The sequence below is a fragment of the Conger conger genome, chromosome 19 (genome assembly GCF_963514075.1).
Source record: "Conger conger chromosome 19, fConCon1.1, whole genome shotgun sequence".
Classification (NCBI taxonomy): domain Eukaryota; kingdom Metazoa; phylum Chordata; class Actinopteri; order Anguilliformes; family Congridae; genus Conger; species Conger conger.
The window spans coordinates 5,703,577-5,727,988 of record NC_083778.1 but is presented as its reverse complement, the minus strand read 5'-3'; the positions used below and the strand labels follow the sequence as shown (position 1 = coordinate 5,727,988).

Below are 24,412 nucleotides of genomic sequence, written 5' to 3'. Positions count from 1 at the left end.
CGCCAGTCCATCGCAGGGCACACGCACCATTCACTCACACACTGATACCAACGGGCAATTTAGACTCTCCAATCAGCCAAACTTGCATGTCTTTGGACTGTGGGAGGAAACGGGAGTACCCGGAGGAAACCCACGCAAACACGGGGAGAACATGCAAACTCCGCACAGAGAGGCCGATGGGGATTCAAACCCAGGACCTCCTTGCTGTGAGGCGGCAGTGCTACCTACTGCACCATGCAGTCGTATAATGTTAAATATTCTGCTGACAAATTCAACTGCCTTTCCAAGGATTTAATGACAAAGAAAATATCATCCGGAACCAAATGTTCAAAAACCTTTGATGGTCTTGATTCTTTGTAAAACATTTGTATCCTGGCCAAAATCTCCCCACAGACTCCCAGTACAGTAATCCATGAATAAATGCATCATAAATAAATGTTCATAAACAAGGTTGATCGATGCCTTATGCTATGCAGAGCAGTTTCCTATTTTTCTGTTACTAGTGTTTGTTATCCTGACACTCTGCAGATGCCAAGCTGGACAGTCAGTGTTTGACGCATCTGAATTAATTCTGCATCTTTTATAATTCCCCTGCTGATACAGGAGGACAAGGTTTTTTTTATTTTATTCTATTTTTTCTTCTTTTACAGCGGGCCGAATTTGACCCCTGCAGCACGCCGGTTGAAGAGCCCTGCAGTCCCGCACACTGAATTATGTATTAAACCCTGCCCCCCAGCTCTGTGAGACATTCTGGAGTGAACAAGCCCTTTCTCGCCAAGCCTCCGTTCTCATCACCCCGCTCCTCCCGCATAAATTCAACATTATCTAAAAACAACGGGGATTTACGATTGCGGGGAATAAAAACGAATCTTTCAAACGATATTTAATTAGCCCAGCTCATGCGGAGGTAAAGCGGGGATGAATGTGATCTCGGGGGTTTTAGAGTGATTAAAGGTCCCTCTTAAAGCAGAGACGGATTCTTTATGAAGCTCCGTGATTCATTACCAAACCCCTCATAATGAAAATGGCTTCTCTCTGTGACAACCCCTCCCATTGTCTCAGCATGGGGGTCCCACTGAATGGAAAACGGATCCAGGCCTGGCTGAAAAGTAATAGGATTAAGATGCATCATCTAATGAAGCTTCATCTCTTTCCCTGCCCCCCCCCCTACATTTTGTAAATTTTTGCTCTGGTAAATAATTGATCCCGTCCCAGAGATTACTCAAAATGGATCCTCCTCATTCCAACTGCTAATTTGCACCGGCAGCAGGCAGCCTTGATGCTTTCATTACCAGAATTAAACGAGCGCTACCTGTTTTTGTTTAGTATAATTAATGGACCAAATTCGCCACTCAACATTAATTACAGCCACAATACCCTAATTGCAGAACAAAGGGGCTCATTTTACAGATTCGCCCGTTTGTCAGATAGAACGTGTTCTCTCCGAAAACGGAAGGCCAGTGCAATTCAGTACCTTTTTCTAGTAGCAAACCTGAAAACAAGTACCAATTATGTTATGCTGAAAAGTTTTCATTTTTATTGTTCAGCATGTTGTAAGGGTAATTTCCTTAATTGATTCTTAATTGACAATGTGTGTTAACATAAAGACAATCACATGATTACAAATAACCTTTTAGTGATAATCCTTATTACTATTAGACCACTTTCTGAATTAAGTGCTCACTAGGATTCTTTCTCTGTCTCTCTCCCAGCAGACAGACAGCCTTTGACCTTAATGTCTCTGCTTCTCAGCTAGCACATTCTGGTCTTACAGCAAGGTCAACAAGGGGTGTTCAGAAGACAAAATACTGATAAATGTTCGTGGCCAGCTTCACGTTTTTTTGTTTTGGTAAAGCCACCCCCCCCCTCCCTTCAGTAAAAGTGTGTATAAGAGTCTTACTGATTAAAATCAGAAGGTCGGTAAGCTCTCACTTTCTGTTATATCTTTGCAAATAAATACGAAAGTTAAACTCAAGTATAGCTATCGTTGTTTTTACTGGGATCTGTTTCATCAGACGATGCTCACCTGTGAAATGTTGGGCGACATGGCTCAGGCAGTAAGAGCAGTCGTCTGGCAGTCGGAGGGTTGCCGGTTTGATCCCCCACACAGGCTGTGTCGAAGTGTCCCTGAGCAAGACACCTAACCCCCAAATGCTCCTGACGAGCTGGTCGGTGCCTTGCATGGCGTGTGAGTGTGTGTATGAATGGGTGAATGAGAAGCATCAATTGTACAGCGCTTTGGATAAAGGCGCTATATAAATGCCAACCATTTACCATTTAAATGTTAAAAAGGGCATTTTGAGCCGGTGGATTCGTGCATGAGGGTGGTCCCGAGACGGGGGTATATTTACCGCGGAAGGGGCCCTCGGGGAGTCGCGTGCGAGCACAGCTAGGGCGCTAATTTGGGTGGGGTCCGTCACCGTCTGAGAACGCCGTACAAACCGCACCAGCCCTGTTCACCTCTCTGCATCAAGCATTTCACGCATTTGGGTGTCAGTACCTATTCAGACAATAAAAGTAATTGTATAAATACATTTTTTTAATTTATTTTTAAAGGCTCAACGAGACTGGGTCCTCAACTGAGACGCGACCCTCATCCAGGCTCACACTGAAGTCGACGCAATCACTAAAGCTTCGATTGCAAGGCTATATTCGGTCCGTTGTAACAAGGTATGGTAATAAACAAGTAAAAAAAAAAAAACACCCTTATTTTAGCAGCACTGAAAGACAGCAGTGCCTCCTATTTTTAGAAGAGAATTCTCAGCCATCAATATTTATACAGGCCCGCTTTTCCCAGGCAGAGGGAGCCAGAGCTGCCACGGCCGGCTGTCGCCACGGAGATCAGACGCATCCCTGACGGGTGAGCTGAAGCGCTTAGAAAATTCTTTGTTTTCTTCGCACCCGAGAGGGGAGCTAACAATCGAAAGACGGTGATAACTTCTGAGGCTCTTCTAGGACAAGCTGGAAAAGGGTTAGGCTCATGGACAGGGGCTAACTGATCTCAGATCTCAGCCCCCCCTGCCTCCGAAGGCTCCAAAGCGGTTTCTGAACCTGGGCCCCTGTTCTCAGGTCAGTTCAGCAGAGTCTGATCAGCTATTTAAGGGGCCTTGTGAGTACGAGGCCTGGGCTCACGCTGATCCCAGATCAGCTCTTTACGGCGCTTTGCGAGTACCAGCCCTGGGCTCACGCTGATCCCAGATCAGCTCTTTAAGGCGCTTTGCGAGTACCAGCCCTGGGCTCACACTGATCCCAGATCAGCTCTTTACGGCGCTTTGCGAGCCCTCTGCTCTGGAGGAGGCCGGTGAGACGGACACGCACGGTTACTCTGCCCACTGTCCTGAGTGACAGGCTGGAAACAAAGGCTCAATTAAAGCGCCTCAGAGTGCAGAACAAACACAGCTCTGCTTCTCACTCCTCCCAGAGGAGTGTTGTGCGCACTTCTAGAACCCTTTAGCTATTAATTACCAGTAGTGATTGTGACATCAGCATTAGAATGTTCAGTTAGAACATTCTAATCACATGTGACCTCACACCTTTCAGGGTTCGCTTAGACCAGTGGTCATAGATAGATAGATTAGATAGATTAGATAGATCGATAGATAGATCGATAGATCGATAGATAGATAGATAGATTAGATAGATAGCTAGATTACATGGATTAGATAGATAGATTAGATAGATAGATAGATAGATACTTTATTCATCCCGAGGGAAATTTTAGGCATCCAGTAGCTTATACATACACACATATACACACATATCTCACACACATAAAGATCAAAATCACTCACAGAAAAGTAAGAAATAAAGCGCATGTGAAGTGATGACAAAGGCCTAGTAGGGACTGGCCCTGTGATATATGGAGAGCAGCAGAGCCAGCCAGGGTTTCCCCCCCCACCCATTAAAAAGCAGTAACCAATTATTCAGACCCAATAACCCAGTTGAGGTGAGTTAACTGCGTAATCAACAACGATCACTGATCAATTAATTGCCGAATAACACTGAAAGCCAGCACACCCTCTGGCTCTCCAGGACCAGGAGTGAGGGACCCCAGCACACCATGCAGCTCTCCAGGACCAGGGGTGAGGACGACAGAATTAGAATTAGTTCCTGATCCGGGAACCAGTTTCCACGGCTGGGACTTGCGTTGACAGTCAGACCGGAGTCTTTCAGGCAGGAATAGCGTGAGCGTGTGGGTCGCTGTTTTAATGCAGTGCGGTCCCGTTCCCGCGGAGGCACACGCGTGTGACGCCGCCTCAGTGCATCCTGGAAGCATTCCGTGCACATATAGCACACGGAGCCACACGCGACACATTCCAGCCCCTGCTCTGAAGAGCCGTAATTAAGTACAGAAGCACGGCCAGAAGCAGGTCTCACAGAGAGGGACACATGGCCAGAAGCAGGTCTCACAGAGAGGAACACATGGCCAGAAGCAGGTCTCACAGAGAGGAACACATGGCCAGAAGCAGGTCTCACAGAGAGGAACACATGGCCAGAAGCAGGTCTCACAGAGAGGAACACATGGCCAGAAGCAGGTGTCACAGAGAGGAACACATGGCCAGAAGCAGGTCTCACAGAGAGGAACACATGGCCAGAAGCAGGTCTCACAGAGAGGAACACACAAATAATGAGGGAGTAATCGTGAATGGAAGGCAGACGGTCGCGTAGGTGGTTTGATTGGTGTTGTGCCTTACTGTTCATTGCGACGGAAAAAACTCTCTACAAACAGGCCCGCTGTTCAAATGTGTACGTGTCTACATAGTCTTTAACCTTTTCTCTCTGTTTCTGTCAGGTAAAAGCAATTATAGATGCTTAGTTTTATCCACGCCATCTGGGCTGTTCTGATTGCTGGTTGGTTTCTCCAGAGTAAAGAAAATGTCGAGGTGGAAACAAAAACGTGGATCGAGGTGGATTCATAGTTGTTATTTCACAATCATACACTCAAGTGACAACTATGTATTTACAAGAATATTTTTTTTTTGGACTTATTTTTAGACTTCTGCTGTAGCCCATCCGCTGAGAGGTTTGACGCGTTGTGTGTTCAGAGATACTCTTCTGCGTACCGCTGTTGTAAAGTGATTATTTCAGTTCCTGTCAGCTTAAACCAGTCTGGCCCTTCACCTCTGACCTCTCTAACAAGGAGTTTTAGAACGACCGTATTCAACAGAAGTGCTGCTCGCTGGATGGTTTTTGTTGTTCTCATTCTTTAAAATCTAGAGACTGGTGTGTGTGAAAATCCCAGGAGATCAGCAGTGTCTGAGATACTGAAACCACCCCCTCTGGCACCAACAATCATTCCAAAGTCAAAGCCACTTAGATCAAAGCCACTGTGCTGTAGCGTTGTGGTTAGGGTAAAGGACTGGGACACGCAAGGTCGGTGGCTCTAATCCTGGTGTAGCCACAATAAGATCCGCACAGCCGTTGGGCCCTTGAGCAAGGCCCTTAACCCTGCATTGCTCCAGGGGAGGATTGTCTCCTGCTTAGTCTAATCAACTGTATGTCGCTCTGGTTAAGAGTGTCTGCCAAATGCCAATAATGTAATGTAAGGTAATGAAATGGGAAACAGAAACTCTGACAACACTAGGCTATAACTACATATCAGCTGTGATTATGACATTATCATTGTATATTATAAACTAAGTTACCATTACATATTATAACATTATTCTACATTACATTACATTATTGGCATTTGGCAGACACTCTTATCCAGAGCGACGTACAACATTGTGCAAAATGCATACCCATACCAGGGATAAGTGCACTGAAAGACCCTAGAGGGAAGTACAATTTCAACTGCTACCTGCACAACGAAGATAAGGACCAGGGCCTATTTGATCATCGGAATTATTTTATTTATTTATTTTTTTAATCGTGGTACCACAACACGCAAATGCGTGAACAATGTATGAACCACTAGCCAAACAATGCTTACCCAGCCAAATAAAATATCCTAATACACAAGTAAATATCACAGGTAAAGACAACAATTAAGGTTTACAGGGAGGTAGGAAGGGACAGGGAGAGGCGCAGCTTGAAGAGGTGCGTCTTCAGTCTGCGCCTGAAGATTGCAAGAGATTCTGCTGTTCTGACCTCAACTGGGAGTTCGTTCCACCACCGTGGAGCCAGAACAGACAGTAGTCCAGAGGGGAAGTGGAAGTTCGGAGAGGGGGAGGCGCCCAGCGGCCTGTGGTGGCCGAACGAAGAGGTCTGGCAGGCGTGTAGGGTCTGATGATCTTATAGAGGTAAGCTGGGGCTGATCCCTTAACTGCTTGGAAAGCTAGCACCAATGTTTTGAATTTGAAGCGAGAAGGCGAAGGGGTCCCAAAGCATGATTTCAAAGCATGTCACGGCATGAGATTACATGACATTACATTACTGGCATTTGGCAGACGCTCTTATCCAGAGCGACGTACAGTTGATTAGACTAAGCAGGAGACAATCCTCCCCTGGAGCAATGCAGGGTTAAGGGCCTTGCTCAAGGGCTCAACGGCTGTGCGGATCTTATTGTGGCTACACCAGGATTCGAACCAACGACCTTGCCTGTCCCAGTCATTTACCTTAACCACTACGCTACAGGCCGTACACAAGAGATGAAGCCCAGGACACAGGGGGGTAAAGTGGGCTTGTGACGGGGTTCTGGACAACCCTGCGGGACATTTCCACACTCCCGCCAGCATGCTGACGCATCAGGCCGGGGCCGGCAACCCTGGTCCTGGAGCACTAGCGGCAGTCCTAGATTTATCCTGGATAAAACACGCAACGGCCAGGTACTTCTAAGACCTCGGCTCAGGAGGTAAGAGCGGTCGTCTGGCAGTCGGATAGTTGCCGGTTCGCCCCCGCCCCGGTCAAAGTGTTCCTGAGCAAGACGCCTAACCCCGAAATGCTCCTGACGAGCTAGTTCGTGCCTTGCATAGCAGGCAATCACTCTTGGTGCATGACTGTGTGTATGAATTGGTGAATGAGTAGCAATTGCACAGCACTTTAGATAAAGGCGCGATATAAATGCAAACCATTTACTATTTACCATGTACAAAGTCGACTGTCGTTCGGCTATTGATCATTTCCATGTAGATGACTATTCTCTGGGAAATTGACAGCCGGACTGTGTAGAGTGTCAGGAAATTTTAAACTCATGATACACTTCTGGGCACTTGTACAGTCAGCAAGTGAACTTCTCCAAAGTGCCGATACTTGCACGGTGATCTAATCCTGGCAGACCTTCGTGGACGCGGCCTACGAAACTGCCGGCTAACGCGCGGTAAATCACGCTCAGCGATGAAGTGGCCGGGGGTGCAGGAGGCTTGGGGTGGCGTGGAGCCACACACGTGCTCCTGTTTCCCGCTCCCTGAGGCAGCGCGGTGCAGAGTGTAAGTCACTGTAGACAGCTTATTTCCCCGAAGGACAAAATGGAGGGAGTAGGAAAAGCACTGGAGGTAGGGCCGGACCCTGGGGTGTTTGGTGTGTGTGTGTGAGTGTGTGTGTGAGTGTGTGAGTGTGTGTGAGTGTGTGAGTGTGTGTGTGAGTGTGTGTGTGTGTGTGAGTGTGTGTGTGAGTGTGTGTGTGAGTGTGTGTGTGAGTGTGTGTGTGTGTGAGTGTGTGTGTGTGTGTGTGAGTGTGTGAGTGTGTGAGTGTGTGTGTGAGTGTATGTGTGTGTGAGTGTGTGTGAGTGTGTGTTTGTTTGTGTGTGTGTGTGTGTGTTTGTGTGTGTGTGTGTGCGAGCATGTGTGTGTGTGTGTGTGTGTGTGTGTGTATGTGTGAGTGTGTGTGCGTGCGTGTGAGTGAGTCTAAGAATTTACACCGGGGGGGGAGGGAATGCAACTTTTAATTTAAAAATCCATGGTCAACACTGTGGCACAACTGCTAAGCTGCATCAAAGTGGAGAGAAACAGGGCGGCACTCTGCCCCGGCCCACGGCACACGGACGTGAATCACCTCTAATTAAGCCTGGCGGTCGGCGCTTTACCATTCACCGCTCCGACTCAAAAGCAATGCGCTGAAGTACGGAGCCAAAACACGTCCAAATATTTACTTCGTATCGACGTCGCGGTGTGCTCACTTGCCCGCGTTGGATTTGCTGAATTGTTGTCGCTGGGCTTCCGTGTGGTGAAGGGCTTCGTGCAGCGAGCGAGCGCCGCGGTGATTAGCGCTCATTAAGAGAGGCTCCGCTACCTGGGAGCAGGCAGGCCACCGCAGAGGCAGTAAGCTGAGCTGAGCCAGTCAGGAGAGCGAGGGCTCATTTCACCTTACTCTTACTCTTTTTCTGAAGCAGAAGCTTAGCGCTTGGCAGGTCCTCGCGCAAACAAACAAAGAGAATAATAGTCATTATCGAATGCGTCCGTCACGGTCAAAATCGAATTCGCTAACTTCTGGTTGTCGATATAAGCTACCTACTCCGCTGAGGTTATAGAACTTGAAAAATGGGTTGATCCCTACCCTCTTTGCTCCTTTTTTTAACCTTTTTGCCTGTTCAGACTGCCCCGCTTTGGCAGTAGGATTCATTTTAGTCATGAAACGCGGTCCTTCATAATCTAGCTTCTTTCCTGTCTGTCCTTGCAATTCTTCGAAATCGTTTTGCCAACTCTATATTTCTGAATGGTTGTCTATATTTCGGAAAGTATTTATTTTTTTCAGACTGGCCATTGGAAACAATGAGTGGATCAGTGGATTGCTCTGAAGGCGTCAAACGCAGGATTTGAATGCAAACAATGATAAAATAACCGCGTAAAGGCCTACCCACAATGCACTGCCAATCTCTGTCTCTGCGCCCCGTTTTCTCGGTTTGGTCTTGCCTGGGGCGACGAGCCGAGAGGTGGGATTTACACTTCGAGAGTATTTCATTGGTTCTAAAACGGCAGATACGCTGAGTGAAGTGTGGGGAAAGTCACCCCCGGTCTGCTGCCGGCTCTCCCGTCCTCGGCAGGGTCTGCGGTGAACCCCAGGGGGGCTCCGGGAGTGGTTCAGTAAAAGCATTCTCCTGTTCAGCAGCCGGCTGAGGCCAAACGCCGGGTGACAGAACCCCCTCTTCCCGCGCTCTGTCAGGGCTCGCTCCGACATCAGACGACAATGGCACTCTGCAGACTCAGGAGAGGTCTACCTTTGGCTGAGACTTACTCCTTGAGTCATTTCGGCAGCAGCTTCACCATTGGCCGAGCCGCTCCCCCATTAAAAGAGGCGTTGGCTGCCATCTTTAAGGCCCTAACAGAAAATGACCACGGCCACCGACAAGCATCTGGAGAGGAGCGCGGTTAAAGACGGTGTTTAACACCGCATAAAGCCCTTTATGTACAATCAATAACGCCTGTGTCTGTCCAATGAGCCTTCAGAAAGGGCAGAGGGGGAGGGAGAGGGAGAAAAACAGAGAGAGGGGAAAAAGAGGGAGAGAGGAGAGAGGGCAAGACAAAAATGGCAAGAGAGTCGGGGACGGAGAGATGAGGGAAGGAGTGAGAGACAGTCGAGCAAGAAGAGAGGAAGAGAAAATGGAGAGATGGAGGGTGAGAGAACGAGGAGGAGAGAGAGAAAGAGAGAGAGAGAGATTTCCACCATCCCGTTCAGGTGGGAAGGAGCAGAAAATGCCCACCTGTATGTTTTTCGCCAATAGCCTGACATACCTTGCCTGTCTCTCCCAGGCATGAGGTCACACGACCACATGCCTTGGTGTGCAACGTGCGTAACCGTGCGTAACGTACTGACTTAAGTGTGAACTTGCAGCCAGCAATATTGTTTGCCTGCATTTAGGCCTATTCATTCTTGAGCAAAATAATTAATTTTCTGTAGTCTGATGATTCAGCTTATCTTGCCTGCCCTCAAATTCTTTTACAGACTCGAAGCCAAGCCGGGTGTTCTTCTGCGTAGGCAAGCTGTTGAATAATTTTTGAAAGACAAATCACAAAAATATGCCAGTAATTTTTTGCCCCATCATCCAGTGTGCCTCGCACTTGTGTGGATGAGGAAGTGGAAGTATTTCTCGCTAGCTTCTGTAAAGTCACCGACGCAAACATCGGTCTGAATGGCTATTGGCCGACACTGAATGTTTCTGCAACGGGATTGGATACCGCGGGGCCTTCCTCACCGTTCTCACAGCTGGACCCGGTGAAGCCCTGCTGGCAGGCGCAGGTGTCGGGCGAAACGCAGGTGCCTCCGTTCCGACACACGCCATCACAGGAAGCTGAGGAGAGAGAGCGAGTCACTCCCTGTCTGAGGGATTTCAAGACATTGATACAATGGACCATGCAGACCCGGGTTTTTTGTTTCGGATTCTCTATGCTTTACTGAGCTTGCCCGGTGTGTTGGAACCGAGGAAACACCCTGAAAAAGTGCAAGCCCCGCCCTTCTAGTCCTCTTGGTTGGCTGAATTGCACCAGGCAAGATCAATCGAGCACAGAAAAGTATTTGAATCCAAAACCATTCCGTTATTTGACCCAGGTCTGGCACCATCGAATACATCATCTGCATAACAATGGGTTCTGTCACGTCCACAGTCAGTCTTAATTAATTCATTTAAATTTTAAAAAGTAATTCAGCAACACAGATGGGATGTTTCAATAATGATAATAGGTTATTATTTGAAAATATTTTTAGACCCTTCATAATTCCTTGTGCAGATTATTTTTAGAGCTGCCATTGGATCTGATTAATTTGCAGAAAAAGAGCTGGAAAATGGCAAGGCATTGTCACACTAACCTCACAAGAGAAATGTAATCAAAATGGCGTACGTCTGTGGTGAATTAGGTTTGCAGCAAACAGTCAACGTAGAACAATTTTAAATGAACATTCCATTTAGTTTGCCACCCACGCCTTTGTAATTGAAATGGCCGAAACTTCGGTCTAACAATGGTAGCTAGCCGATAAGCTGCTTACCTGGGATTTTTTTTCAAAAGTTAAGAACAAATATTACATTGTGCCAAATTATTTTGCCATTTTTGCTCACTGAGCACTACCTTTTCAAACTGCAAGCTAACAGTGAGCTAACAGTGAGCTAACTGCAAGCTAACAGTGAGCTAACAGTGAGCTAACTGCAAGCAAACAGTGAGCTAACAGAGAGCTAACTGCATGACACTATATTACATTATTGTCATTTGGCAGACGCTCTTATCCAGAGTGACGTGCAGTTGATTAGACTACGCAGGAGACAATCCTCCCCTGGAGCAATGCACGGCTGTGCAGATCTCATAGTGGCTACACTGGGGATAGAACCAGCGACCTTGCGGGTCCCAGTCAAATACCTTAACCACTACGCTACAGACCGCGCCTTATAAATAAGGCTTTCGGTGAAAGGGGAAGGCTTTGATGTAAAGGACCTCACCTTTGCAGTGTGTGCCGTTCCCAGCGTAGCCCGGCTTACAGGAGCAGCTGTGCCCCCCTACCGTGTTGAAGCAGAGAGCATGCTGGTCACAGCTGTGCTGCCCGGTGGCACACTCATCATGTTCTGTAACAGGACATAAACAGAAACGGGTGATTATAACCACACTCGTCATGTTCTGTAACAGGACACAAACAGAAACGGGTGATTATAACCACACTCATCATGTTCTGTAACAGGACACAAACAGAAAGAGTGATTATAACCACACTCATCATGTTCTGTAACAGGACACAAACAGAAACGGGTGATTATAACCACACTCGTCATGTTCTGTAACAGGACACAAACAGAAACGGGTGATTATAACCACATTCGTCATGTTCTGTAACAGGACACAAACAGAAACGGGTGATTATAACCACACTCGTCATGTTCTGTAACAGGACACAAACAGAAACGGGTGATTATAACCACTCGTCATGTTCTGTAACAGGACACAAACAGAAACGGGTGATTATAACCACACTTGTCATTCTCTATAACGGGACACAGAATGGGAGATTGACATCATTATGCCTCCTCGTCATCGGACTCCTGTAAATATCTGAATTATCGCATGTCAGAAGAAGCTAGGTCAATTGAAAAGATACTCCAAAAATGATATAATATCCATAAACGCCCAGAAAGTGAACTGTATCTTTCAGTTGCAGTTTCCCAATGGTCTCAAAGTAACAGTGAAAGTGGACAAAGATTCCAAGTCTCCAAAGAAACAAGTCTTCAATCTTTGCACTTTGGGCTGTGCAGTAACCTGTATTTCCATAAATATTAGCTTAATCTTGAGACTGCAATTCCAGGCGAAGAGAAGTCATTACCGCAGAGCAGTAGCAGCCATCAAGCGACGTGGGGGAAAAAAAATTCATCTTTATTAATAACAGAAGAAATTGTGCCTCGGCCTGCATAAACATTTCAACCCCCGAGACGTTCATTTTCACCGCCTACCGGAACCTTCCTTCTTCCAGGTGCAACCAGCCAATTCTGCGAGGCTTCACGCCGCGTGAACGCGAGACACGGGCGGTGGACGTTTGTCGGTTAGCGGTCCGGGGGCCTCCGGACGTAATGGCGGGTTTAACGCTGATAGCTCACCGCGCGGTGAGCGTTTCTCCAGCCGTTGTCGCGCTGGGCTGAGTGAAGATAAGGTTACACCGCAGTGGATGGCCTCAGGTCCGTCCCAGACGGTCCCCCGGGTCCCATTCCAGCACAAGAAGGTACAAACGGTCTAGACGATGGATGACACTTCCCCCCCGAAACTGCCGACGCCTCAGCAGCGGCCCCCAGAGCTACCGATTGGCCGGTCACGTCGAACGACTGCCTGCCGTTCTCCTCGATATACGATAATGGCGACAAAGGCACCTCGTTTATTGCTTTTGCTGTCGATTCCCCGTGAAATCCACTCGAGAAAAGCAAGGGGAGGCAGAGAGAAAAGAGGGAAGTCTCTTTTGCGGAGTAGAGTCCAGGATTCTCCCTACTGGCGAGGACCGGAAACATAGTTTCTATTTTCCAGAAGTTTCTTGTAGCTGGCAAACTCAGGGCTAATTTTCTTGCCTTGTAACTCAGTTGCGGCGGTGCGGTAGGGGCGTTTCAGCTACCAGCTTCAGTGTAAGTCAATCGTAACCACACAGTGAAAATACGGTCAGTCATTTTTCCCCACAAGAAAATGAAGCCACAATAGGCGTTTCTTTGGCTAAAGTCTCCTCGCGCAGGAATTGCAAACTTTCTCGGACGATAACCCGCAGACGAATCGCGAGCGTTTTGCATCACCCAGTCTGAGCGGACGACGGCGATCCGGCAGAACTTCACGCCCATATACGGGTCCCTCCTTCTCCCCCCTGCGCAGTATCTGACTCCAAAATGGCGGCCCCAGAAACCCCCACTCCGGGGTGTCGCAAGTCCAGGGAAAGTAAACGGGTGACGTCGATGACAGCCATATTTTTTTGCAGTCTTCACCAGGCGTGTCTGGGAGGCTGAGCATGCGCAGGAAAACGTCCAGAATGAGGGGGCTCCCCTCCCCAATCTCCACCGCTGTTGCAGGAGCAATCATCTCAGCAGGTCCTGGAGGGGCAGTCGGGAGTGAGCTGGGCTAGACGGGGGGGGAGGGGGGGGCACTAACGACGGCCACTGGGCCACGACGGCGCAAATGACAGCAATTACCGACAATAATTACGCTTTTTAAACAATGCACAGCGTGCCTCTAACAGCGCGGCCCCGGCTTATGCCTTTCATCTCTAACTGCCGCCTGCGTTCAGGAGCTTCGGCCCTCACAGCCAATGAATTTAGCTCAATTAGCCGCCTCTCATGTTCTGCGGGATTATCTACCCTCTGAAGCCACGTTATTTCAGCAACAGCAGTGCGCGCCACGGCGAATAAAAGCCCCCGTATTCACAGTGCGCTTATCGCGCTGTTTTGAAAAGGACCAGGTTCGTGAAAGCGGCTACACAATTATTTCAGATGAGGATGAAACACTGGGCTCCTAATTGGTGAAAAGTGGACAGTAAAACCAACCGTTTGGTAGACTTAGGCCAGCTGCCTATCTCACACACAGGGGATGGGCCAATTGAAAGGGCATGGAAATGATTCACAGAATTACCTGGCAAATATAAAAAGTCATTTTTAAATGCACGCTTTTTCTATGAGCAGGTATGCAGTGGGTTTTAGATTGTTCGTATTGCGACACACAGCCTTTTCCGAGCACGGAGTAGAGTGGAGTCTACATCCGCTCAGCACACACTCACTCTCACTCTCACTCTCACTCTCACTCACACTCACTCAGTCACTCAGTCACTCACACAAACACCTCATGGGGGTGGGGCTCTGAGTGGGGCCGCTGATGGGGGAAGGGATCTGAGTGGTTGTAATGAGGCTGGGCCCCCCACGGAGGCCCTCAAACGGATAAGAGGCGAGCTGTAGGCCCTGGGGCTCCACACATCCCGGCTGCAGGATGAGAAGGAGGGGCTTGCACGCGGTCCAGAGGGGGAACCGGCTCCGCTGGATGGATTCGGGTAATTCCGGGATTCATCCCGTGTCATGGTAGGAAATCCGCCACAATTCAACGCCCTGCCCTCATCTGCCGTTTTCATCCGGAATTCATTGGGCAGCCTGTAAGGTAAATGACTGGGACACGCAAGGTCGGTGGTTCTAATCCCGGTGTAGCCACGATAAGATCTGCACAGCCGTTGGGGCCTTGAGCATTGTTCCAGGGGAGGATTGTCTCCCGCATAGTCTAATCAACTGTCCGTCACTCTTGGAAAAGAGAGTTTGCCAAATGCCAATAATGTAACGTAATGGAATTCACCCAAAAGAAACCTGCAGAACCGAGGCGGGAAAGGCCTAGAACCGACATTTATTTTGCAATCAGTTCTGAAAAATAGCAGTTAGACCCTAAAGCAGCGCTACTGAACTCCACGTCCTGCGGGCCCGCAGTTTCTGCAGGTATTCGTTCCTCCCGTGCGCTACGCCACCCGACTTCACAAATTAGCTTATCATCTGAGCCGAGCAGGTAAAATAATCAGTGAAATCGGGTGTTGCGGCGCACACGAGGAGCGAATACCTGCAGACACTGGGGCCCGCGGGACGCGGAGCTGAGCAGCTATGCGCACTCCTACCGAAATTGCAATTGTTTTAGTGTGTTCATCAAACACATCGGTATGGAACCAAAATCAAAAGCTCCAGGACGACATGAAAAGATCAAAAACGTGAAGCGTGCGTGGGTCTCCGGCAGATTTCTGAAATGTCTGCATATCGGCGCTGTATTATTCGTCTGCCTTTGGTCTCGACTGTTGCTTTGTTCCTCTGCTCGGAGAGCGTGCGAAGAGCGCCGAACCCTCGCACTGACGACCGTTGCCATGGTTACATTACATTACATTATTGCCATTTTGGCAGACGCTCTTATCCAGAGCGAAGTACAGTTGATTAGACCGCGCAGGAGACAGTCCTCCCCTGGAGCGATGCGGGGTTAAGGGCCTTGCTCAAGGGCCCAACGGCTGTGCGGATCTTATCGTGGCTACACCGGGATTAGAACCACCGACCTTGCGTGTCCCAGTCCTTTATCTTAACCACTACGCTACAGGCCGCCATGGTTCCACTCTCAAGCAATTCCACCCACTCTCGCGAGCCCCTTTCGCGTTTTGATCCCGAGCGCTGCAGGACTGCGTCCGCCAAAGCCGCCAGCTGATGACACAGTCTCCAACCGTCCTCAGTCTCTGACGGGTTAACCAGCACGTGTCAAGCAACCCGCTTTGAGCAGGCCAATTCACAGCCGCCCCAATCAATACGAACGATCTTTGAGTCCTGAATAATACATCATAATAAAATGCCAACAACACCCATCACAAATGATCCCTTATGCTCATTAACCAAAGCCACATACAGAACAGAAGAAGGAGCTCAAAAATCCTGAATTTACTTGAAGCAGGACACAGATATAATGGGTTATACTGCGTTTTAATTTCGGAGCAGTTTATTTCCGTGACATAGACTCACTTAGACATGATTGAGGGGTTAGGTTGTGGCGTAATACACAAAGATGTAGTTTATGTTGTGGGATACACTGCCAAAGATATGGTTTAGGTGCTGGCATATGCTCCTAAAGACAGGGTGTAGGTCCTGGCATACACTCACAAAGATTAAGGTTAATTGGTCCAAAGACAGGGTTAGGGTTCGGGTATATTCTCCCAAATACAGGGTTTGGGTTCTGGTATATTCTCCCAAAGACAGGGTTTGGGTTCTGGTATATTCTCCCAAAGACAGGGTTTGGGTTCTGGTATATTCTCCCAAAGACAGGGTTTTGGCTTCTGGTATATTCTCCCAAAGACAGGGTTTAGGGTTCTGGTATATTCTCCCAAAGACAGGGTTTGGGTTGTGGTGTACACACCGAAAGATTTAGGTTGATAGGTCCAGAAAATATTCTCCCAATGACAGGATTTTAAAGGTCCTGGGATATTTATTATCAGGGGTATTATATTATCAGGGTTTAGGTTGTGGTGTACACACCAAAAGATTTAGGTTGATAGGTCCTGACATATTCTCCCTCCCTCTGACAGGGAACGCACAGCCTCCATTTAAAAGGACACATTTTAAACAGGAAATGTTTATACTCGAACATTTCACCGCCGTGTACACGACCGTTACTTGATCGGGCCCTCGGTGTGTGCCGGAACAACCAGGCCGAGTTTTTCAGTCCCGGGGACAACGCGGTTCTGACCCACCGTCGGTTCTGGCGTCCGGCGCGGATTCCCGTCTCTTCCCGGAATGCACCGCTTCCCGTCGCGGCGGGGGGGGCGACTCCCCCGTTATCGAATCGAGAGACGGAGCCATTCCCTGCGGTTCCGGCTCACAGCCCGCTGCCGTTCGAGCGGCCGGTGCATCCATTATAAAGCACACCAGGGGGCCGGGGGCTGTGCAAACACATCCCGGGGGGGGGGGGGGGGCGGGGGGGTGTTCATTATATCCACGACTAGCTCGGGCGGGGCGTCGGTGGCGCTGAAGCGAAACTCGGCTGAGCCTAAAAGCACTTCGGGTACGGAGCGCAGAACGATCCTGCGGTTTGGCCAAAGCAGGAATCATTTTTTTTTTTGTCCAAAATTAGACCATGTTTTCCAGGTCACGAGCTTCCTACTTTTTTCATATTTTCTGCCTTTCGTTAAACCGCATTCAGTGAACTGGCCCGTGTTCGTCTCGCTAGTTTGGGCATTTAGCGTTTAGCACGTTAGCGGAGTGATAAAACCCTTACGGGAGCACACAAGCAGACTCGGCGTAACGTCTGTCCCCCTCCCCCTCCCCAGTTCATGAAAGAGAAGCGGCGGAGAGGAACCGTCACTTTACGAGGTGCACTGTACTTGCTGCTGAGCTGCGCAGCGAGGAGTCAGAAATGACCTTGCTGAGCTGACAGCAAAAAAACGGCTGTGCTAAAAATGAATTATCGCCCCGTTGAAGCAGACAGAGAGGCCGCGGAGGACTCCTCAACCATTCCCAGCAGACACCGTCCCCAGAGCACGCGGGCACCAGAGTGTGTAGCACAGAGTACAGGTGTGTGTTCAGAGCACGTGGGCACCAGAGTGTGTAGCACAGAGTACAGGTGTGTGTTCAGAGCACGCAGGCACCAGAGTGTGTAGCACAGAGTACAGGTGTGTGTTCAGAGCACGCGGGCACCAGAGTGTGTAGCACAGAGTACAGGTGTGCGTTCGATCACTGAGCTGAACCTGCCTTGCTCCAGTGTGACAGTAACAACCGGGTCTCAGTTGTGCTCTGAGCAAACGGGCCCTGTGGAGTCTTCACTCATCTCATATCATACCATCTCATCATATATCTCATATCATATCTTATATCATATCATATATCTCATATATCTTATATCTCATATCATATCTTATATCACATCATATATCTCATATATCTTATATCACATCTCATATCTTATATCATATCTTATATCACATCATATATCTCATATCATATCTTTTATCACATCTCATATCTCATATCATATCTTATATTACATCATATATCTCATATCATATCTTTTATCACATCTCATATCTCATATCATATCTTATATCACATCATATATCTCATATCATATCTTATATCACATCATATATCTCATATCATATCTTTTATCACATCTCATATCTCATATCATATCTTATATCACATCATATATCTCATATCATATCTTATATCACATCATATATCCTATCATCTCATGTCTCATCTCAGGTCAGCGCCATGGCAACAGCAACAGCGAGCCTTTCACTGAAACGGACTTCTCAGCGGCCTTCAGCGCCAAACACACATGGCGTGATGGGAGCCTTGGGCAGATAACCGGCTGCAAACACTTCCCAAGGAGAGGAGGCCAACGAACACCGCCCCCTCCCCTCCCCTCCCGACCCCCCCACGGCGTGAGAATGGCGGGAGGGCAGAAATAACCAAAAAAAGCGGGAAATGAAATCATTCTGCGCACTTCTTAGCTCGCAACGTGCCTCGGCCTGCCTGCAAATCCATTAGTTTGGAGGCCATTCGGATTTCATTCGGAGAAAATGCGATTTTTTTTCCATAAATGTTTTAATAATGACGGGGATAATGGAAGCTGGAGACCGTGGGAGAATGATGACCGTTTGCACACAGAAATCTCCCGAGTATTGCCGTCACCAGCCGGGCAGGGGCCTTCGGCGGACAATCTCACCCCTTAAATTTCCAGAGCGGCGGCCATCTTGTTTCGATCATGGTGGGAAGTGGAACAGAGCGGAGGATGCTGAGGGAATGCCCGCCCGCAGCAATGCTAACTCCCCTGGTTTTGGGTGTGCACTTTGCTTGTAATGTAGTGAAATATAGTGTAGTGTAATGTAGTGTAGATTGGTGGAGAGAAGGCGGGTGACTCACCGGTGCAGGAGTAGTCGTCGATGCGGATGTAGCCACTGCGGCAGATGCACAGGAAGGACCCGGGCGTGTTGACGCACACGGTGTTCTCCCGGCAGTAGTGCTTCCCCTCCGCGCACTCGTCCACGTCTGCAGAGAGAGAGAGAGAGAGAGAGAGAGAGAGAGAGAGAGAGAGAGAGAGAGAGAGAGAGAGAGAGAGAGAGAGAGAGAGAGAGAGAGAGAGAGAGAGAGAGAGAGAGAGAGAGAGAGAGAGAGAGAGAGAGAGAGAGAAATGGCGAAATGGCGCTCAGGCATTTATTTACATTATCAAACAGGAAGTGGAGCTCAGGTATTTATTTACATTATCAAACAGGAAGTGGAGCTCAGGTATTTAACAACATTATCAAACAGGAAGTGGAGCTCAGGTATTTATCTACATTATCAAACAGGAAATGAAGCTTGGTCCATTTTATGCCTTCAGTTCTCTGTTGACATTACTTTTCTCGCTGAATTTCATAACAACGGATGGATATAGACGCAGTACAAAGCTTAAATCACTTAGCAACCAATTCAGAATCCATAATATTGTATTAAAAAAACATACGTAAAGTTCAGAGGTGTCCTGGTGGGAGGAAATAATTCGCCTCTCTACCAAGACTGATGTTGACCTCAGTCATTGCATTTGCAGCAAATTAATCTTGGCAGAATATGTAAAATAAGAAATACGCAGCATCCAATGTATCTCCAGTTCCAGAGAAAGCTACAGAAGCTCAATGTCACGACAGCCTCATCCACCCACGCCCTCCTCCCAGAGCTTGTTTTTATGCGCTCTCCCTCTCTCTCTCTCTCTCTCTCTCTCTCTCACACTGACTCTCTCCTCCTTTCACAGTCTCTCTCTCTTTCACACACTCTCTCTCTCCCTCCCTCTCTCCCTCTCTCTCACACTCACTCTCTCTTTTTCACTCTCTCTCTCTTTCACTCACTCTCTCTCACACACAGCTCTGCCACTGCTTTTCAATGCAGGATCATTTAAACAACACGGCTGAAGAACGAGTGAAGGAAATCATCCTCCGTTCAGCACCTAAAGCCCAATTAAAGATGGTAATGAGAGGCGGTGATGATAATTTGGCGATGATGGCGTAGCAACTGTTAGCCGAATGCACTGCCTTCGACCGCAAGAGAGGGACCCCCTCATCATTTACTATGGCACCCCAGAACCAGGGTCAAATACGTAAGCGTTTGTCAAATACGTTTCCTGCGCAATTGATCTCGCCTGGTGCAACGGAGCCAACCGAGAGGACCAGAAGGCGGGGTTTGCACTTTCTGAGAGTATTTCATAGGCCCCAATACGCCAGACAAGCTCAGTCAAGTGTAGAAACCAAAACAATGAGCCATTTGACCCAGGGTCTGCCTAGCACATTTCACATAATCTCAAGCTCTTGTTTGCATACCGCGTGAACTGCACTTTTGTGTCAATGACAGAGTCATAAAATATATACAAGCTGCTCGAATTCCCTCTTTAACTGGGTAATAAACGCAGAAAATAAACAGGCACCCCCGGCCAGAGATCTCAGAGGACGGTAAAGGGTGCGTGAGCGGGCTTGTGTTTTGTTTTGTAATATGTAAGGTAGAGGTGGAGCTTCTCGAGGACGGTAACGTGCGCCTGAGTTCTGTTAGCCACGATACGGTCGTCCCTGACCCAGCTGGGAGCGGGCTTGTGTCTCGTTCTGTGTTACGTAAGGCACTGTTCTGGAGTGAAATTCCTGGCTTGTGCACGCGCGCTTGGCCGGTAAAGCGGACTCCGACCGCGGCGGTAACAGGCGGGAATGCGTCGCCATCTCTCTGTGCGTCCCGCGGGACGGTTATTTAAAGCCGCTGACGCCACACGCCCCGTCGGATCCCTGATCCACCGCGCTTCAAAAACCACAACAAACTTTTGGTCAAAACGCTTCTGGTTATCACAAACTGCTACACAGCACGGGGGGGGGGGGGGGGGGGGGGGGGCAGGCGCCATTGTTGTTCAACCGTTTTATAACACGTGGGATTCCACTTAACAACATGGCAATGGATTTACTGCATTCGAAACCGCGATTACACCGTGAAACAAGCCGGAAATATGAATACACTATTATTTCATAATAAACATGCACCAGGCTCTCCCCATTAAAAATGTATTTATTTTCGACTGACGACAAATATTAAAGTCCAAGAAAAGCGAACTAAGAAACATGGGCTCATTCCTTCGACTCTCTTCAAATTATTTACGGCACGCATTGAAGACGCTTTTATTCATTTGCATTAAAGAATAACAAAAGTAACAAATTACAACTAGGTGGTGAAAAGAAAACCCTGCAGAGTCCTCGCACAGAGGACTAACGCGCGACGGCGACAGGAGATCCCCTGCAGCGCGGTGCAGGACCAGGGCAACGGCCTAGCGTGGCTAACAGGCCTAGCGCTGTGGCGACATTCCGGATAACCGTAAAACCGGAAAACCCTTTTCCCGGCGCTGCAGTAAACCACTAGCACGGCGGATAGAAGGACTGAGCAGATAAGACCACTCCACACATAAGCCATTCGGATACTTGCAACCGAGCCAACCGACAAGACCAGAAGGTGGGATTTGCGCTTTTCGAGATTTCATAGCTGCTAATACACCAGACAACCACGGAAAAGCACAGACGTGCGCGCGAATCCGACACAAATACTTACTGACCGAGGCCTGATCCTGCGCCGCCAAATACGATACAAATAAAAAAGTATTTTTCACTTCAAAAAGACCAGAGACAAGACCAAAACAAATGGATCAATCTCACGGCTGAAGAAAGACTGAATATATATAAACCCAGGCTCTTCGGATCTTGTTTGCGGGCCAGCACACCCTCAGGAAAACGGGATTCTTTGCGGCGCGCATCAACGTTCCCGACGAGGCCGGCGTCGGCAGGGCTGTGGGTCGCCGGGCGCTTCCTTCCCGCCGCTGAACACGATACCTCACAGAACCTCCGCGAGCTTTCAGCCTATGAGCGGGAACATCCGGGACGGTTCGACGGGGTCAAAAACCGCGAAACACATGGGGCGGGGCGGGGCTGGCTTCTCAAATCGTCTCGGCTGATTCGAAACGTATTTCAGGAAAGAAACTCCAGAAAAATGATGTGTGTTTCAGACCACAAACGACAAATGCGAGTTAATGTACAGAGTAGCTTGATCATTAGCGATGCTACACGAGCTACAATGACTCGCAGGACTTGCTGTCACTCAAAACGAATCCCCTCCAACAATGGGTTACAAACAACTATTTCAGCAGCACTGAACACACTGCTAAGGTACCGTATGTAACAGAGCTAAAGGGCTGTATGTAACAGAGCTAAAGGGCAGTATGCAACAGAGCTAAAGGGCTGTATGTAACAGAGCTAAAGGGCTGTATGTAACAGAGCTAAAGGGCTGTATGTAACAGAGCTAAAGGGCAGTATGTAACAGAGCTAAAGGGCTGTATGTAACAGAGCTAAAGGGCTGTATGTAACAGAGCTAAAGGGCTGTATGTAACAGTGGTAAAGGGCAGTATGTAACAGTGGTAAGGGCCTGTATGTAACAGTGCTAACTGAGGCAGTGTTGTATGTAACAGTGGCAGGGGACTGTATGTAACAGTGCTAACTGAGGCAGAGTGCTCTCCTGCCTGACAGCGCTCCTGCTGAAACTCTATTCCCCCGAGCACCTCACACCACTTCTCCTATAAAACATTTAAAGCAAAATGATTTCATCATCTATTCTGAGCGCAGAGATGATTTAGCCGGTCTGGGGGAGCCAGCCTGCTTCCTTCTGGAACGCTCACAGACGAGCTCCCGTCCCGCAGTTCCTCAAAACCTGCCCCCACAAAACAACACGATGTGTTCTACCGTGCTCCATTTCCACTGCCATCAGGTCTTGCTGCAGCAGCAGGAAAACTGTTCCTCATCGGCAGAAATGGAAACAGGAGCTGCTGCAGTGTTTCTAAAGCTAAATTATGGGTCAAAAATGAACTAATAAAAGAATCAACAGCAAAATATCAGAAATTATTAAAGCTATTCAATCTGGTGGTGAACTATTTACTGAACAGGAATCCACCTCAATATCCCTCCATACTGCAGACCAGACACCAGGCAAGACCACCACAGGCTGGGGGCTGGGGGCTGGGGGCTGGGGGCTGGGGGCTGGAGGCTGGAGGCTGGGGGCTGGGGGCTGGGGGCTGGAGGCTGGGGGCTGGAGGCTGGGGGCTGGAGGCTGGGGGCTGGAGGCTGGGGGCTGGAGGCTGGGGGCTGGAGGCTGGGGGCTGGGGGCTGGAGGCTGGGGGCTGGGGGCTGGGGCCTGGGGGCTGGGCTGGGGGAGGCTGGGGGCCGGGGGGCGGGGGCCGGGGGCCGGTACCTTGGCAGTAGGCGCTGTCGTCCCGCAGCGCGCGGAAGCCGTCTCTGCAGCTGCAGTAGGCCCCGGCCTCCTGGCTCACGCAGTCCGAGTGCTCCTCACAGACGCTGCCCTCCGAGCAGAAGTCATGACCTGGGGGAGGCGAGAGGGGAGATTTTAAAATATATATATACCTTGTCTGCCTGCTCTCTAGTCCGGTCATTATATTTGGCCTCTAGTCCGTAACTATGAAACGGACATCTCGGTAACCTCACAGGGTCTCCATAGCAAACAAAGAGGGACAGTTCAGTAACAGGTTACGGGATAGACCCCACAGAGTCGTACGGGAGATCTTATCTGAGCAGGGTATTGTGGGAGTGGAGTCCCACAAGGATCAGTGCTGGGACCACTGCTCTTCATCATTTACATAAATGAGCATTGCAAGTGCGTGACTTCAATTCACAAATCGCGGAGGATTAGCGCCCTCAGAATGAGGCTGGGTCTAGCCCAGGCAATGTCCCAGGATGCACCTCTGCACACTCTGCAGCATCGGTCAGCGAGGGCGACCTGCTCCGATTCTGGACAGTTCAGCTCCGGGCAGGGCGAGTCCTTCAGCCGACGCATCGTCTTGCCCTGTTCACAGAAAGCAAGGCACACCAACCGTCACAGCATTATGACATCAGTGAGGTGACGCTTCCTATGCAACAAGACAAGCTCAGTAAATCGTAGAAAAGCACTTGAATCCAAAACAATTACATTCAACCCAATGTAATTGTAATTGTCATCGTTTCGGATTCAAATACCTGTCTACGATTTACTGAGCTCGTCTTGTGTATGGGAACCTATGAAATACCCTCAAAACCCCATCAGCTGCTCCTCTCAGTTGGCTCAATTGCACCAGGCAAGATCAACTGAGCACAGAGGAGTATTTAAAGCCAAAACAATTATGTATCTGACCCAGGTCTGCTCGGAAAGGTCCTTCATAAAAGCTTTATAACCTATTCATAAGCAGGGCACTGTGTGTGGAAAGACTCTATATAAAGATTTAAAAAATGCTCCTGTCAATAACTGTATATGCTTGCGTTATATAACAACTGAAGCAGGAAGCCATATTTCAAGAGATACCAAGTCACAGACCGCTTATTTGCAGTGACTGACATTTATTGAGAATTTATGCCATGCTTAGATCAATGTAGAGTTGTTCTTTTTATGAAGTGTTAATATTTGTTTAACAATGTACGTAACTATTATCTACATCCACATACAATTCTAGAATAAAAGAACGATCTGCCATGCGTCCCGCCAATCGCGTAAATCCATTTACAG

At 48.7% G+C, this 24,412-nt stretch overlaps 1 protein-coding gene across 1 annotated transcript in view; it reads right to left on the bottom strand.

Annotated features, from left to right (window-relative positions):
• The window catches only part of nell2b (neural EGFL like 2b), a 56,445-nt gene that overhangs the window by 8,326 nt on the left and 23,707 nt on the right, over window positions 1-24,412 (bottom strand). The window contains exons 11-15 of the mRNA XM_061229907.1: window positions 23,617-23,719; window positions 23,111-23,239; window positions 18,740-18,865; window positions 11,306-11,428; window positions 10,073-10,168 (exon numbers count right to left, since the gene is read on the bottom strand). Of these exons, the coding sequence (XP_061085891.1) occupies window positions 10,073-10,168; window positions 11,306-11,428; window positions 18,740-18,865; window positions 23,111-23,239; window positions 23,617-23,719 (577 nt within the window). The remainder of the gene's footprint in view (window positions 1-10,072; window positions 10,169-11,305; window positions 11,429-18,739; window positions 18,866-23,110; window positions 23,240-23,616; window positions 23,720-24,412) is intronic.